At 34.1% G+C, this 19391-nt stretch overlaps 1 protein-coding gene across 1 annotated transcript in view; it reads right to left on the bottom strand.

Annotated features, from left to right (window-relative positions):
• Positions 1-19391, bottom strand: part of CDH10 (cadherin 10) — a 55832-nt gene that overhangs the window by 13970 nt on the left and 22471 nt on the right. Inside the window, exons 2-6 of the mRNA XM_063400449.1 lie at positions 18876-19170; positions 8948-9067; positions 8160-8327; positions 3321-3508; positions 244-497 (exon numbers count right to left, since the gene is read on the bottom strand). Coding sequence (XP_063256519.1) covers positions 244-497; positions 3321-3508; positions 8160-8327; positions 8948-9067; positions 18876-19170 — 1025 coding nt within the window. The remainder of the gene's footprint in view (positions 1-243; positions 498-3320; positions 3509-8159; positions 8328-8947; positions 9068-18875; positions 19171-19391) is intronic.

The raw sequence follows: 19391 nt of genomic DNA on the forward strand, positions 1-19391 counted from the left end.
TACTTGAAATCAAGTTTTCTATGAATTCAGGCACTGGAAAATATTCTGTCTGTCTCTTGTGTGCAAGTAAATTGCTGTTGCCTGACATGTTTGTAGGTTTACAGACAGCACCATTCTCAATTCTGCCTATCTCTGGGACACTAATAAGTAAGAGAAGAAAACCTCTATGTGAAATTGATGTTGCATTACTATTTATCTTGATTTCTTTAGCAAATAATATGTTTACAGACAATGAAGTATTACCTTATTGGACTTGAGGCAGAATCAGGATCCCGTGCCATTACTGTTCCTATTATTGTCCCCAGCTCAATATCTTCATGCACCTCAAAAAGGTAAGAAGACCTGCTGAAAACAGGAGGTTCATCTACATCTTCTACGGAGATTTTCACAATAGTTGTGTCTTTGAAAGGCCCAAGGTAATAGAAACGGGGATCCACATGGGTATTTTCAGCTTCTACTTTCAAAGTATAAAGTCGTCTTGTCTCATAGTCCAGTGGCTAAAAATGAAAATTGAGATAAATTTTATTAAATTAGATTTACATATTGACAGATGTTGACCTATGTACATAACAGAAACTGAAGAGGGCTCAAGCCTTATCAGATCCTGCCCTGCATTGTGGGAACATCAACATGAATTAATATTTTCCCCACCACAGGAGTAACTTTCTCTAATAAGAAATTAACATTGTTTTTAGAACAAGTATCTTTTCCTAAATATTAGTTAAATCATCTCAGAATTAATGACAAAAATATTTCCAGTGCATATTAACCAATTATTCAGGGAATTCTGAAGCTGTTGCACAAGAATATGGATTTGAAACAATCATATAACCATTTAAAATGCTTGAGATACTGACTGGAAATACAAACCTTCCAGAACAAGGTATTAAAAACTAATATTTCATAGGAAATTCTGTAAACTCCTGGATAATCAAAATGACCAGAGTATTTTATTGTCAAGCTTATATATCAGGAATGTTTTAGGTGTCTTTTGAGGAAAGTGTCTCTATATCTAGAGAAACAGTAGGATTTAATCGTGTTCCTTTTAATTTAATTTAATGAATCCAACATCAGAGGATTTTTTTTTTAATATATTTGACATTTTTGTCAGCAGTTCCTTTTTAAAATGGAAGGAGGAACAGTACACAGTTATAATTAGAAATCATCTTGGATTGAAAAGCATTCTATTCCCTCAAATTTTTCTTGCTGTCATAGATGAAAAGTGTTAGCTAATTAATGATTCTAAGGAAATGAGCAAGCTGAAAATCTACCTTACTGACAGAGAGAAGACTTTATTAACTCCCACAGATTCTCAGAGAGATATAGAACTGGTGGTTTTCATTCATCAAAATGGGTGGTTGATGACTTATTTTTTTCTGCATAGCTGCTTTTTAATACTAATTAATGTTCACTGAAGATGCCAAAGTGACAGGTTAGATATTTAAATACACTATTCAAAAGCAGAAAGATGCAGTCCAGTGAAAGAATGAGTTTCCCCACTGCCCCGTCTTGTTTTAAAAAAGTAGACAGAGCAGATGGGAGAGTATCTATGAATACAATTGTGAAATGCAACTATTTAACCTAGATCTGAGGCTACTGCTGTGTATCATTCAGCTGTTAAGGGACACTGGCTTCAATCCTAAATGCAAAGAAGACATGCTAGTCCTGATTTATTCTAATTGATTTAATCTGGCAGAATGTGCACCATGAATATGTAAACTTGCTACTATAACATGCACATCCAGTTTGGACATCTTGTCCATCTAAAGTGCAAAACATGGATTTGAAACCTGTGGATTATAGAGGCATTCCAGTACATCAAAAGTGATGAACAAAACTCTTGCCCAAATATATGAAACTGTGGAAAATCAATTGTTTTGTCTGTGAGAAATTGTATAGAAAAATTTGTATAGAGAATGTTCTTTCACAGCAGATAATAAATACAGTCTTAATAACTTACAGGCTTTGTAAAGGAACACAAGCTATTTTTGTTATTCACCACTGAAAACAGAAATTACAATCAAAATGGATAAATGATAATGATAAAAAAGAGACTATTTTAATGAATCAATGAACTTAGCATTCTCATCTCCTTCCTTGCTTGTTAGTGCTGTTGTCTGTGGTACTGAATAAACTACTTATTCATGACTGAGAAAGCATCCTGAAAAATGCAAATTCTGTCAGATGCTTAATGACAAAATCAGATCTTTTTCATTAGTATTTATTGACATTTTTGGAACTGCTGTATTATAATTAAATAAATTTCTTATGCTTGATTCAGCTACTAGAACTTTTTTTCAAGACACTATTGATTTAATATAATAGTCTGTCTGAAAATCTGAAGCAAGAAAGAAAGGAGCATCTCAAGAAAAGCCTTCACGAACTAGGACAAGGAAAAAGATAAGACCTCCTTTTTTGGGTTTTTCTTCATTTTTTCCCAGATAAACAACTACACTGACTATAAACACAATAAAACAAATTAAAAAGGAACACCCTTTGCAGAGCTTCTCTCTTCCTTGGCTGCCATTATCAAAAGATGTGGAGGTATCTTTTATATCATTGTTTATTTCATTATTCTATGCTTAAGGACATTTGTTTAGAAAGCTAATATAAACAGTGCCTTATGTTAAAAATGGTGCCTGAACTCTTTGGAGTTCATTTCAAAGTCCCAAAGACAAAGACCAAGGGACTTCTAGAAGAGAAATTTTTGAGAAGTAGGAGAGTGGCATTTCTACTTGGGAGACCTTAGACTGAGAAGATCTGAAAGTGCTCTGATAGTGCAAGACAGAGGGCAGAACTAAACCTAGCTCTGGAACAGGAACACCTTCATTACATACACATGGCTCATGTGGCAATCCTCTCATAAATCGGAAACAGGAACAAAACCATACAGTTTGTAACTCATGTCTGTGCTCTGGCATACAGATCTCATCTCACCCGAGTAGATGAGAATCTCACAGGGAAGGAAAATCTGTGTCTCTCATTAGTGGGTGAGCTGCTGATTGCTTGCTGAAGAAAACAGGTTAGAGAAATACCTAAGAAGTCTGCATTTGAAATCACAGAGAGAATTAGTACTAACACATTGGGGCTGATGCAGTTTTTCATACTTTGCTGACAACGATGCTTTAAACCTATACTGCATCTCAGATATGGTCACCACCTTTTACTTCCAGTGCATCTTAAAAGGCAATGGTGCCTTTCAGTCACACTGGTGGGGGATGCTTGCAAATGTTAAGCAGCTAGCATGTGTTATCACACGATGAACGTTTGTGACATAACACTGACATCAAAATAATTTAGTGAATGCTGTTAATAAACACCTTTCGCACAGTGATGATGCCTTCCTGTGTGTCCTTCTGTGTCACAATATCAAACATATCAGTCCCATCGCCATCTATAATTCTGTACTCTACTTCTGCATTCTTTCCAGTGTCCGCATCTGTGGCTTTAACACTGCCAATGGCTGTCCCAACTGGGGAGGACTCAGGAATGCGGAGATGGATGGTACCTGTCAAAGAGACAAAGAGCCATTCAGGACCCCCACAGGCATGAAGCAGCATACATGAAGTAACACTGTGTGACACGGGAGCTGGTAACATAATTTTGTGTATTTTTTATTCTAGAGAACATGCCATTTTATACTTAGACAATGGACAAAATACAAGGCAAAGAACTATCCAGAGGAAAACTTTATATGGAAGACTGAAAACAAAATTGTAGAAAACTAGGGTTGAGAAAGACCTTTATTCTGTCTCAGAGAAGAATCAACTATATCTGCACTCTTCTTGCCTTTCTTTTCTTTGTAATTTTCTTGTCCTCGTTTTTCTTCCATTCATGAAATATCATCTGGAAAGACTGCTTTGTGCTCTTGCAAGGTTTCACTCTTCTTTTTTACCCCTTAATATCTAAGGGCAATCTTTGAGATATATTTTATCATGGAAGCAATAACAAGAATTGAATTCCTTGATCTTGCTGGGCAATTCTATGCAACAGACTGACATTTCAGCTTTCAAAATCAGATAGTAAGACATCATATTAAATAAATTTGACTAACATATTAATGTAGGGTGAGGTGTTTTAAAAATCTATGAGCAGAATGTGGGCCTATACTTGTTAAGGTATATTTAACAAGTATAATTGTGTTTATACTTGTTAAAGAAGTATTTCACACTTAAATAGGCTTATGAATATTGCAATTCTTGGTTTGTGCTACTTTTCTTATCTCAGTTATATCCCTTTATGATAGTGTCATATAGCTGATAAAATATGTAGGAATAAAACTGTCATCATTCAGAAATGCTGCAGTAAAATGAAATAAGTATCTTACCATTTATTTCAGCATCCTATGTCCTAGTCTTACTGTGAAAACTGTAAATAAGGGTGCACATATTTGATCTCATCTGTTGGAACATACACTAGAAAAACATGTGTGGTACATAATGGTCTATGAAGAATTCTCAGAAAAAATATTTTAAAATGAATGCATCTACAGTTGTCATTCCAAAGATGAAAGTGAATTCATCAAATCCATCTTGGAAAACATTTTTTTCTATGGCCTTAGTTACGTTTTTCAAGATTTTCTGTTCTACTTAAGAGACTACCTAAGTTAAAGGAGTTAGAAGTATGCTTCAAATAACACAAAAGTGGAAATAGTAAAGGGCAGCAACCACAACAGTAAAAAGTGGAACAGTCTACACAAAAAGCAACACATACATACATTGCCACAAATAAGTAGTACAGAGAAGTTCATTAAGGGCATATTAGTTTTGTGCAATCAAGAACAATCATGGGGAGAGATTGGCACAGCTGTATGGAAAGCCCACTGGCAAAATGGTTTTATCATATCTCAGGAAAGCATGAGTCATTTGAGGATTATTGATGTATTTCAAGCCAGCCACAGAGTGACACTCACTACAAAAAAAACTCTATTATTTTCTGGGTCATTTGAGATTTTTTTTCTGTTTCTACAGAGTTATTTTTTCTGTTCCATTGCATTATTATATTCGTATCTGACAAACTTAAAAAAAAACCAAAAAAATTTAAAAATTAATGCATTCACATTTAGTTTGCAATTAAATGTTAATAATTATTTTTGTGAGGTGTCAGTGACTCCCCACATTTTTTATCTTTTGCACGTAAAACTACATCCCTAAGCTATGCCTTGTGGACACTACTTTGACTCCCAGTGCACCACCCAAGTCACTAATTTAGTCTATAAAGTGCTAAGAGCTCATATCATGAATTGCTAATAAGGTAGTGGAAACAGAAAGGGAAAATAACCAGAAACTTATCATCTAAAAGATAATTTTTAATCTAACCTATCCATTTCTAGAAATCTCCACCATAGTATAAGATGCTTCATTTCATTATTTTTGTCACTGAAGACATTTAATGCATTAAGTAAGTACGGGATACAGTGCAGCTTCAGACACTGTATCGGAATACAGAGTGCACCAAAGTAGAATCACCCTCACAAAACTCTGCTGTCAATCTTATTTCTCTCTTCTCAAGGAAAGTAATTTACTCTTTGCATTTAACCCAGGGAATGATGTCCTTTCATTTGTCTGTCAGGAAAAGAAATGGGAGGATCAAGGAAAGGAATACTTTTCCATATACTAAGGAGAGCAGAAATCAGCTCGAGGATTGAAGTCTATACATTTGGGACTGCAAATACTTCAGTCAGTCATAGAGAATGAAAAAAAAAAAATCTTATTTTTCCATTTATCCTTCTTCCCATTCACTCTTGTATGGGCTTCTAATGATAAATATTATGAAGTACTACAAGCTACAGTCCCACAGGAGACGTGGGCTGCTGTAATTCAGGTGCACTGAGTTTCATTCAGACTCAGGCTTCTAAGTCCATAAACCGCATTTCCATTTGTCACTGATCAACACCATCTCCTTACTTTTGAGAACATTTGGAAATATTACAGTTGAAATAGAGATTCAATGTCTGAGGTCTTTGAAGACCTTCCTGTAGCACCTTGAAAATTTTTCAATCTTATCACCACTGTTATCTATATGGGTTTTAGTATATTTTTAAGAAGAGAAAAATATTCTGAAGAATCCTTGCTTCATAAAGTAAACAATAGAGGAATTGTGGTTCTTTTATATAGATATCTATATTTTTTAGAAAGTATGATACAATACATTATGTCAAATTTTCCACGATTTCTATATGAGTTTCTTGTGGGAGAAATTTAAGCTGGTATTAAATATCTTTTTGAAACATACAGCTGTAATATGCTGAGTCCTGCAGAAACATAATGGGCATTCTAATACTTAGCCTGGTAATTTATAAATCTGATATGAATATTATTGTTTCATCAACCTAATACATCTGGATGTTTTTATTAATGGAATAGAATGAAAATACTTTAACTTAATCAGTTTCAATTCCAGCAGTCTCATTGAACTCTGTTAAAATAATGAATCATTATAATGTCTATTTCCATTTTGAGATTAAATATAATTTTTTAAACAGTCAATAGCTATTTTTACTTTCATACATCAAGTAAAATGTGTCATCTTTATAAATGTTTTAGTTTTCATCTCCAATGAAACATGCATTTATATCTAACAAAGAAATTGGCAGAGAGAAAGTAGAGAGAAAAATCAAACAACAGTAAAAGCCCATGGGAGTAAAATTAAGTTTCTTTAAAGCAAATGATACATCTGATTTAAACTGACATTAAAGAAAAATGCAGAGATGCTACATTAAATCCTTCTCTTTCTCAAATATTTTGTTGGACTCCCAGATAAATCATGTTGAAATGGTCTAGAAAGCTGAGTACATCATTCTAATTTCTAATTTAACACACTGTTTAAGAAACAAGAAAAAAGAAAATGAAAAGTATAAATATGCACTTTTGAAGCTTTTGTGCTGTCTGATGTTTAACTGTTACTTTTTTTTAAGCCTTTTTTTTTTGTGTGGCTTTGAACATGACACCTCTTTGAACAGTCTTCTTCAGTGTGTCCAGAGAGGAGTAATACAACATTCCTCTCCTACACAATAATGAAAGTAGCATAATCTTCTATACACAAATGGAAACAACAAAAATATTAAATAAGAATATTGTAGGAAAATGAAGAAAATAAAATGATAAATTAACAGTAAATTCTGTTCAGAATAAGTCCTTTGCAGAAATACACAAATTCTACTTAATGGTGCATGACTTTTTTATTTCAAGTGTGTACATGCTGATAAACATCTTAGCTAAACATATATATATTAACTACAATATTAAATTGAACATAATGATGTACTCCAGTTGTGCCATAAAGAACATAATTTGAAGCTGATTCTGTTATTTTGATCAAGAAGAGTGCATCAGTAACTACTGGATTGAGTAGAATTATACAGTGTCTAAAATGTGTGGTGAGGATACTCTAAATCCTCTACGTATTAAGTAAATCTAAATCATCCTGCAAATATTGCAACTTCAATTTTATGCAAAAGGCTTCAAATGTATTTAAAATCCTTAACTGTTACAAGTTCCATGTTACATAGTTTAATATTTCCATATTAGAGGGAGACCAAGAACATTTTTACGTTTTGGTTTGAGGATACAAAGTCTTGACAGCTGTATTATCAAAAGACAAAAAAGCATTATAAAAATCTTCAGTAAATCTGTAAAAAACCTAAAAAAGTTAAACGTAATTTACTTTAATTTGAGAAAATTTCTATGTTGTTTTGTAGCTCTGTAACTGAAAAAGTACAAATCTGTCTGATTCCCTTTGAGTAATTTCTTTTCCACATTCTTCATGATTAAATATTTAAGCAGATACTTCAATTTAAACATTTCTGCATTTCTAGAATTACAACATGTTTCATTCTCCAGTGGGAGAGCATGTAGGATTTAAGCAATAGGTAAGGAAAGCAAAAACATTGCTCTAATGCTCTTACAAGTCCACCTACTATTGCTCCCCATATTACTGGGAGGAATTCCAGGTTTACTGCAGTTATATTTGATCATGTAACTGTTTTCTAACAAAAAAAAATGCTGTAACATTTAATATACTGCTTTAATAATAATAATGATAATCAGCACATAAGCCTTTTGTTTATGTGTGCCCCATAATCTAGATTTACTCTAAATTAAACCAGATGGTGATTGCTTAACTCTTCCAGCACAAGTCAACTATTAAATGCAGCTTACTCTGGGGGAAGCGAGGTGGATTGTCGTTGACATCAGTCAGTGTGATGTTCACGGTGGTGGTTCCTGATAATCCACCCATCTGGCCTCCCATGTCCTTTGCCTGGATAACTACTTGGTACTGCTCCCTGTTCTCTCTGTTCATGTTCGGCAATGCAGTCCTGATGATGCCTAAAAGAAATAAATTGGAAAACAAAATCGCTAAAAATGCATTTGTTGCTTATGTGCGGCAATCTGCTGCATCGTTTTTTTATATTAGTGTTGAAATACATCTCCAAAGTATTCATTTAATGTTTCAAAGTACAAAGTTTTGTCCATAAATCTTATTGTAGTCTTATAATTATAGTAGTCTTTTGTGCGGGCTAAGTCTTGGTTGAATACTTGTTCTACATCACAGGTCCCTTTCCAGTTTCATGCTAAAAATTATTCAAGATATTTATAGACAAGGTTTAGCAGAAAGAACACCTTTCATTAATCCAAGCAGAATCAGTAGGAGAAAAAGAACAATATTTTCTAAGAAAAAAATATTTATTCTTGCCTTTATCAGAAATGTTGTTATTTAAATCTTAAGTTATAAGTAGTACCACTGCAAAATTACTTATAATTCATAATTTCATATGTCTTGAGTTTTTATATGTATTATAAAATTTACAAATCATGAGAAAAAAGCAAGAAATGCTCTTGCATTTTAGTTACTTTTTAATTAGAATTTTTAGGTGATCTAAGATCTTTTAAATGAAAGAAAAAGTTTAAAGTTTATGGTAAATGAAAATAATGAAAATTTTCATGACCTGTTTCTGGTTCCACAGAGAAATATGGCTGCCCTTGAAGTATGCTGTAAATTATTCTGGCACTGTTTCCATATGAAGGGTCATCGGCATCAGTAGCTGTAACTTGGACCACAGAAGTACCTGAAACATCCAAAGCAAACTTAGTTGCAGATGACACGAAGTGGAAGTCTCAGAGCATCAATTTCCATTCCAACAGACACTAAAGAAAATTTCAGCTAATATCGATTGGATTTTCCAAACATATCTGTGATCTTACAGTCAACATTAGGTATATTCTTCCTTATTTCGGGTCTCCCTTTACATAAATTGAAAACAAACTTCCCTAATCCCGCAAGTGTGATTAAGATTTAATTAGAAAATGTAAACAATAGCTATGTCTGAGCTGAATTCTTATCCTTACCTAGCTACAATAATTTTGTGTATTCACATCCTCTTTGCAGAAGACATTTGTTTTTATTGCAATAAATACCTGCTTCCCATTGCCTAGAATGGGTTAGGGGTATTTTGTGGTTTGTGGTTTTTTTTTCTTTTCTTTTGTTCAATGATGCCAGGATAATATGAAACTATACATGACAGAAAACTATGATTAAACAAGTCATTGGAACTTGTGAAAAACAAGTCATCAGTTCTCTCTGCTTTCTAAGTGTCACTGTAGATAGATACTACCAGGAAAAACATTGTCATATAAACTTTGAAGTCTGCTGTTTATTTAAATTACAGATAATTTCCTAACCTTAAAGACCATCTCTAAATTTTAGCAGAATATACCAGTCCTTCAAAACATGAAATTTTTGCCATTACCACTGACAGTTTTTCCTCAATCAAAATATTTTCTACATTCTGTTCAACTCTTCCATCACAGAAATAAAGTATGAACAAGGATCCCCCCAGCTGTGCATCCGTAAAGTGCAGATATTAAGTATATAGGAAAGAATTGAAAAAAAAAAAACAAAACAAAACAAAATGCAATCATCATATGCACACGACTGGCTAGCCCATGGCTAATCTGAAGATCAGAAGGCTTTAAAACTTGTTTCTCATTTTATCCCAATTCTTTCAAAATTCTTTTCCCCACCAAATACTGCCGAATATGAAAAAAACCACACCTGTAAATCCAAGACCCTTGGCACAACTATTTACTCCCTCACATTGTCTGTTTACACTATATATTTATTCTAACATAGAAAAACAGGCAAAAGTAAATGGTATTTCTCCATTTATTGGGGATTTCATGATATGACAACAAATCTGCTTTTTACAAGTGAATTGTTCTATCATAGCACCATTATCAAGGGAATGAGCGTGTAGGCACACTTGAAACAGAGATGAGTTCATCATAAAGAAGGCAAAACGGGCCTATTGTTGGTTATGTTATTCCATATTAAAAGGGAGTGAACCACAAATTTAACAGAGAAAAGACCCAAAGATAAAGTAAAATTTTAAAAGATAAAAATTGCTACACAAGTATAAAGAAATTAGATAAAATAACTTCCTATTGTATTGAAGATTTCTTTAGTAACCATCTAGAATATGGCTATATCTGAAAATCTGAACTTTTTTTAAAAAATAAGAATGTGAGGATGATTGGTCTTTTCTAAAAGCTTTATCTCTTTATGATTCACAAATGTCTCATGTCTTCAGCCACACTGAACTACATGTATAGATATATGTCTATATAACTATTCTGTTTAAAGGTGAATAGGCTTTCTGTTTAATGTATTTAAGTTCTGAAGAGCATTGTCTTGATTTTGAAATGCACTTTTGGACCATCCTATTATAGATAAACTGCAGTACTAGAATGTATACTTGTTCCTAAAGAACATCTTCTCTGAAATAGCAGTTGTGTAAAAGAAGGATAAGAGAAATCATGTTCAACAACTGTAGTGATGCAAGTTAAAAAAAGGCAAAAAACCACCACGACCACCACCAATTAAAAACAACAACAACAACAAAAAAAAAACCACACACACACAAAAAAACAACTGAGTACACTAACCAACATGGAATTGTACAAGTGAAGTTTACAAGTCCTCCATTTCTTATCCATAAAAACAGTCATAATCAAGACATATATCACAAAAGCATGATGTATAAACTTCTACATTGTCAATCCATGAAAGTAAATACTTTGTCTCTATTTCATTCAATGGAATAATTTATTTTTTCTAGTTTTCACATTTCCTTCATTTGTGAAACTAGATGTATCTATTAATAGGTCAACTGTATGAGACTTTTATTTCATTTTACTTAAAAAATATATGGAGAATCAATTTTGAAGAATAATTTGAAAGAAAACTGAAGAACACGTTTAATAACTTTAAAATATATTAAAACAATTCCATTTTCAATATAATGATCTGTTTAACAGTTAGTGCTGTCTTATTTGAGTGTCATAATGAATAGATATTAATTAGTACTATTTCAGGGCACACGCGCATTGAACAGAGCAAATTAATATCATCTATGCTTCTCCCTAGCTGGAATGAACATGGCTACATATATAAACCCCCAGAAACTAACAGAAACCTCTAGAAACTGTAGATTTGCACCTATTCCCTTTAAAGTTTGTGGAAAGAGACTTGTACTCCTTGATTTCACCACTATCACACAGTGAAATTGGTGGGTTATGATCAGGACGATGGACACTCCATTGCCCAAATGTGGTAAGGACGAACTTTATTTTTTAATGTTACCTCAGCTCTTTGGCTTTTATGGGTCAGGTACCCGGCAGAAGAAGTGCAAGGGCACTAGTACACTTCCAAGTGCCACTCAGGATGCAGAGCTCCCCTTTGATCTCAGCCCTTGCCACGAGAGGAAAAGATATGTGCTCTCTAGGCTTTTGCAGGGGGGATCAGCAATTCCTATTAAAAACCTGACAGCAGCCATGTCGAGAAGTGAACGGGAGTAGTGCTATCATTGTATCAGCTACATTGTGCACATCAGCTGTCAAACCACCAGCTGGTTTTGCTTTGCTTCAGTGTGCTGAAGACCACTGATGCTCAGTAAAACAAATGTATTGTTTGTTCTAGTTTGAAACCTGGACCAGAAATCCAAAGCCATTGAAGATGATCAGTTGTGCCAGGGCTTAAAAATGACAGTATAGGGATCACTTAGTGATCATCACTTGGTCTAGGCCTTGCTCTGTCTTCTACATAGTCAGATGTTGCTTCTGATGAAGTTGATCTTTGACCTTCACAATTTAAAGCTTAATTTGAACATTCTAAGAGTGCACAAAGGGGACAGTGAAAATATACGGGAGAGATGGAGATGGACATTTTACAAGGGCATGTAGTGACAGGACAAGGGGGAATGGCTTCAAACTGAAAGAGACCAGGTTTAGATTAGCTATAAAGAAGAAATTCTTTACTGTGAGGGTGGTGAGACACTGAAACAGGTTTCCAAGAGAAGCTTTAGATGTCACATCCTTGGCAGTGTTCAAGGCCTGGTTGGATGGGGTTCTGAGCAAGGTGGCCAGTGGGTGGCATCCTTACCATGGCAGGGGGGTTGGAACCAGAAGACCTTTAAGGTCCCTTCCAACTCAAACCACTCTGTGAATCTATGAACATGGCACCATCTATGTTATTATTAGCACACCAGTGAATTCTGTTCTTTTCTGCTTGCATAATTGCCTATTTTACTGTACCATGAACTAGAAATTCAACCTGGCTCAGAAACAGTCTTTTGTTAGATTATTGTAGTTCTCAGAAGGCATATTTTAACATAACTTTAGAGTTTGACTCTCCCTAGGGTCTAAGACTGTAAAAGTAATTAATATATTTGGCCCTTGTTGATGTTTTCTGCAAGCATCTTCAAACACAATACAAGTATTAATGACTTTGACCTCACAACTAGTTTATGATGCACACATACTGGATAAAAATTACTGGAAATAATTATCTAGGAAAAGGAATCCACAAAATCTCCACTGTAGAGCTGGATTCTAAACTTAGATTTTGTTTTCTTCACTCCCTGCTGAGTTATGTGATATTTAACTAGAACAAGTACCCTCCATAGTAAATTATCCATAGAAATAACAAGCCAAATTAATAGAAATTTTCTGCTCTTTCTAGTGGAAAAAACAGGAAATAATGACACCTATTTTCCCCAGAAATAATGACACATGTTTTCCTCTGAAATAATCTATTCCAAGCTGCAGAATACAGAAAAGAACTGAAATGGGCTGCATGTTCAGAGAACTCAGTGTCAGAAATATCTTTGACTACATGGTAGTCCTGTAACTTAGAAAACAGTAACTTGTAAACAAGCACAGGAGTGAATAATTTTAATTTTTTAAGATGTCCTTTATAAGGAAGAATCATGTTTTATCTACAAGGATTTTTGCTTTGTATTTTTTTTTCTTTTTTTTTTTTTTTTTTGTTCCATCTCCTTATGGCAGAATTTGTGTGCAGAGTGAAATCAAACTTCGCAAAAAAATCCAAGAACCTGTAATTTGAGCTTTTGAAATGTCCTTAGTCAGAAGATGCAAAAGGATTTGGCTGAGAGAACTTTATATGACAAAAAGATTTTAAAATATCTTTGTTAGTAGGAAACCAGAAGGAAGTGTTGTAAGATGAATTCCATAGCACAGAGGACTGAGCACTGTGAATTGGTGAACAGCACTAATGAGGGAGTATAAGTATAAGAAGCCAAGGTAGAAAGTTAAGCAGCTCTAACTGCTGTCTAAAGAGAAAGAAAAACATATAACAAGAGGTAGAGATGACAGGCCAACAGGGCACCCTGTACATCACATGTAAACCCAGAAGGAGTTTCTTCTGAAGCATATATTGATATCCTTAATTTAGAAGCAGAAAAGTTACAAGGTGCAATAAGGATAGGGGATGATTAGAGAATATATAGGTTGTGAAGATACATAAATATATAAAAAGAGATCTAAATGGAAAGTTCTGAAAACTTTTCTAAAATACACTAATAGGCAAAATCCACAGGAAAATCCATCTAGAGGAAAATAGACTATCTGCAGTTCTGAAAAGAAGTCTCCAAATGCGCAGAAAGAGATAGGTAAAAAATATGATGGACAGAGCAGAAGACTGTCGTCAAAACCATAAGAATATTCTAGGTCATAAACTCTGAAAGTAAGGAAAGGAAAAAGTGAAAGAGGATGAAATATCCAATAATAAGTACAAAAACTTCAGGAGAATAAGTTGTCTTCTAGGATATCGACCCAGCTGCAAGATCCTGCAGTTGGCCCATTTATGTCTGCCTTTTCTATGTTTAATGAGCAACAGAAGAAAGATGAACAAGCAACAAAGAATTTATGGTCCTTTGTTGAGACAATCTATTTGATAGTAGAAATAGCTATATTCTCAGGTGCTCATCTGTTTTGTTCTGCAGCTGGAGGAAGAAATCAAAACTGCTGTTTGTGGTCTGAAAGAGTGGTGTATGGCTACATCATGCTTTGATACCTTATGGATGGAGGCACATGGAGTAGATAAAGAATAAATAGAGGTTTTCTGACTTCCTGATCACCTTATTATTCCTTCTAGTACAGGGAACTTAAGGATGGAGCAAACCCTGTACTCCAAGGGTGCACAGATTTCAATCACTTCAAGTTTTTGGTACTTGAGCATTTCATTCTTTTCTTTGTGAGATGTGATACCATGTTTGCCTTCCTTCTGGTATCCAGGTTAAGTGCATACAAGGCTCATATGAACACCTCACCATTGTGGCTGCAGTACAGATGTGTAGAAATAGACAACATGATGGAAAAACTACAGAATAGTTGACTTTTTGGGTTTTTTTGACACTTCTTAATAAAGTAGAGATAAGTTTAAGCCCATTGGAAACATTGATATTTAGTTCCAGGATAGAGAATCCAGTCACCAGGCCATGGCTGAGGTTTTGAGAACGCAGTCACAGCATAACATAAATACAAGGCACATGTACAAGTTGTAAGTTATTAGTCATAATAAAGATTGATACGGATTAAAAGTATAACAAAGAAAAAAAGAACAAGTATTTATTATCTATAAAACATCATTTATGTGGTGAAAATACATATAAAAGGTGACGACAACCTCCACAGGAACTGGAAACAAGGAACAAAGAGAATTGCTCCAGTGTTTTGCCCTCCCATAAGAGGCATGACGTCTGATCTCTATCTACACCATCTATCTGCACAAGGTCCTCTTTCACCTTTGACAGTGAAAGTGGCACGTATTTTGTTTTGCTTTTCTCTCGATTTTACTATTGCCGCTCACCAATCCTACTCTTATATATGAAGGATCTTTCTCTGTGCAGTTGATTTGAGTAAATTCATATCTTTAAAAACACTGTTTGGGTATGTTTAAGTGTCTGTCTAGTGGTCCAGCCTTCACACCTGATTGATAGTATACTATTGAATTTGGATGTACCAATAGTAGCAGGAGTGCAAAAATATTTAAAAATATTGATGTATTTTTAGTGGATAATTCTCTCATGGAATCATATCATATCTTGGGTTGAGAAGGACCCATAAGGATCATCAAGTTCAACTTCCTGCTTGTCATAGGACTACCTAAAACTAAACTATATGACTAAGAGAAGCATTCAAGTCACTGACACTTTCCTGGGGAGCCTGTTCCAGTGACCAATCTCTCAGTGAAGAACCTTTTCCTAATGTCTAATCTTAGCTTCCCTTCACACAGTTTCACTCCATTTTCTTGTGTCCTACTGCAGATCAGCAGAGAGGGGAGATGAGAACCTCCCCTGCCTCTTATGCAAGGGCACCTGTGACAGTGAGGTAGTCACAGAACAGATGCACTGCAGGACTGGGCAGAACTTGTCACCACTCTCCCCTACCCCTTAAGTCACCACATTCAGCGACGTGGAACAGAGTGAGGACAGGGAATCCTTCGCATGGTGTTCTGTCTGCTTCGCAGGTCTGACCCAGGAAAGGCAGGCTGTGGTTCCAGCAGTATCACTCTTAGACTCCCAATATAGAGCACAGAGCCATGCCATGTTGACTATGCTGCATTAGATAATGAAAACATTACAGTCCTGACAGAACCATACTTTTAATGGAACCATATAACTCACCAATACTCAGGTAAGGGCCATAGTAATCTAGTTTTGTAATTTCTCTTTCTGTTACCTATCACTGAGCAAATATTTATATCATAAACTCCTCTTAATGTTTCCAGACTTTTATAGAAAGATTAAATGTTTCTATATTTTCACAGAAGTGAGTACTACAGGGGGCATTCAACGAAACAGTGCAATTACATCCAAGACTGCAATTTCTATCTGCATTCCTTACATCAAGCCTGACAATTTCTTAGCCAGGGCCAACAGTAGTAAGTAACAGGCTGATCACAATACTATAACTACTAATAATAATCCAGAGAAAAAAAATAGAGAAATATAGGAATATCTTCCTATTTTCCTTTGAATAGGAAGTGAAATTGTCATAAAAAATGTGATTGTTTCTTTTTTCATAAATATCTCATGTAAGTTGCTGTACTAAAAATGCTTGAATTGTATGATATCAGAAAAAATACGAATTTAAAAATATTTTGTAATAATTATGTTATATTATTATTGTACCAAAATGTGAAGAATTTTAACATAATGACAATTTCTGATTAACTCTATTTTTCTCAAAAGTTTTACATAGCTTATTCTTTTAGAAGATTCTCCCCTTCTTCATTCAGCCTTTAGTTTTCAGATTACTAAATAGATTTTTTTTTTTAAGCTGGAGAATTAAATTAGTGTTATGAAGAACTGCATAAACTTTGATGAATACTTTATAAAATCACATCATTCTCTCATGGACCATGGATGAATATAGTCCTCTAGGGATCAGCCATAAGGCTAAAAGTAATAAAGCTAAAAGAAAATACTGCCTATCAGGTAGTCAATCAGTCACTCTAGCAGCTGAATGACTGCATTTATAAAATCCAGAGACATGATAAATTTAAACTGAGTTATAATTCTCTTAATTTTATTATAAATGGACAAAATAACGTCCATTTGCTTCAGCACAGCTACTTATGCAAGATACAAGGTTAACACACTAAGTACACTCAAGTTGATTTTTTTGTTGCTCTTTTTCTATAAATTATTGTTTTCTAAATATTTTCTTATCATTTTATTTCATTTTTGTTGTTTTTACGCTGACATTCTGCAGTTCAAAATTTTATGTTTTATGTACAGCCGTACAGGTACACTGGAACCTTGCAATCTAAATAATTTAGAAGCATTGAAATAATGTTGTGATAGTCTGAGAATACTTAAAGAAAAAGATGTTACTTATGGAATTAAGACTGATGAAATGAAGAATCAACAGCTTATAACTTAATAATATATAATAGCATAACATTTAATGAAAACACTGAGTAATATTCTTATATCTTTCCAATCATGTTTTAAACAATGCATTTTGGAATTTATAGAAAGAACCTGAGAAATAAAGTGGAAACTCTAAAACATACTTTTTCAACCCTACCGTACTCTTTCTGTATACTTTGCTAGAAAATGCAGCAATGATCTTTCAGGATGTGCTTTCAAGACGCTCTGCCTAAGTCTGTATATGTTTATGGAAATTCAGAAAACTAACCACTACGTTAGTAAATTGGTATTTACTAATATTTACTGTATGCTAGATTAGGTGTTGGATTTTGGAACAGTAAAGCTGGAAGACTTTTCAGTTCTCCTCTTTATGTGGGCTGATTTGATGAGATTTCAGTAAAGGCCTACACAATCATCTGTCAGATTTCTTGATCTTTCTTTATAAATTTATTTTCCTTTATAATAAAAACCACTTGCTGAATGCTGGAATTTAAAAAAATGATTCAATCACAAACTGAAAGATTGAATTATTAAGAATAAAGAACTATTTGCATTATGCTTCCATAAGTTGCTGCACAGATTTGCTAAGGCCATTCTCTGTCAGTAATTATGTATTCTTTTTTCTCTTTTAGTATTTTCATAGGCCCAGGAAAGTCATCAAAATCTGTATATATAAAACACCTTAAAAACTTATAATTTCAACAGGTTAATTTAATTATCTAACACCTGTTTGACCTATTCAGGCAGTGGAAGGGATTAAATTGGTAATAATAGCAAAAAATTATATTGAATTTATTGTTTGTTTTCTGAATTTTTAGAATTTCATATTATAATAGCAACAGTTATACAATGAATAAATCATTTTTTTTAAAAAAATAAACTTTACAGATTTTCAAGTTTTTTGAAAATTATTCCCAATGAATTGTATGCACTAATATCAATAATAGCTCATATTCCAAAATGTTTTTAATAAAATTCACCAGCTGGCATGATCCAAGCCACAACTTTTTAGTTAAGATAGGAACTGAAAATACATTGCAAGAAGAAGAATGATTTACTCAAACATCACTTTAGTGTTCATGAAGGTGTCACTCATGGATGGAGTTAAGGGAGGACATGAAAGCACAAGAGGATTTGTCTATAAAAAAGAAAAAGTGAAAAAGTGAAAGAAAAGAAAATAAAGAGGATGTCTACCTTCAGAGAGTGAATCAACAGTACATGAGTCAATATATAATTCACCTCACCCACAGAGAGAGTGGAGACAGCTCTCCATTCAGTGCTTATCACCACTGGGATCTTCCAGTGAAAATGAAAGAAAAAAAAATACTGAGCTTTCAACAGGCTAATTTAGTCATCTTATTCTAACATCCTAAGGAGAAGGATGATTCACCATTACCTACTGTCTCTAATATTTATATTCCAGAGAACTGTAACATCAATAATTTGGATATTCCAAGTAGAATTCTCAGATCATAAAAATCTGTTTCGGAATGCCATTTCAGAATTTGAACAAATATGTCAAAATGAAACATACTTAACTCATCAGGTAGAATTCTGCACATGACTGACTTTTGAAAAGATGGGGAAACAATTTTTCAGGTAATGAAGAAAAAGCATTTGTGCCTCAGTATAGAGAACTCACCTACTACTGACATTTCAGGAACACTAGCAGTGTAAATTTCTTCTGGAAATGTTGGTTCATTGTCATTGATGTCATGGATCTTGATGACAAATTCAGATTCAGGTTCCACTGGTCTCAGAGTCCTTCTGTTGATAGCTTGGGCACGCAGGGTGTAAAAGGCTTTCTCTTCCCTGTCAATTCTCCGAGTTGCATGAATATCTCCTGTTTTCTCATCAATTATAAAAAGAGTACCAGCCCCATCTCCTGACAAAATGTATTTGAGGGATCCATCCCCCTTATCCTGGTCAGAATGAAGCTGAAATGGAAAAAGACAGTATTTTGTTTAGCAGCAATGAAAAGAATGGAGGTTTTTAAATATCATTATTTTAAGTTATTCTATATGCAACAAATGTGGTTGATACTATCAAGAAAGTAACTTTTATTCACCACTGACTGACAGCCAGTTTCCTAGCTTAGCTCCAAGAATCTTTCAACTTGACTGTTCTAGAAGGTTTTGCTTTTGCAGCAACACCTGTT

Source organism: Prinia subflava, chromosome 1 (genome assembly GCF_021018805.1).
Source record: "Prinia subflava isolate CZ2003 ecotype Zambia chromosome 1, Cam_Psub_1.2, whole genome shotgun sequence".
NCBI lineage: Eukaryota > Metazoa > Chordata > Aves > Passeriformes > Cisticolidae > Prinia > Prinia subflava.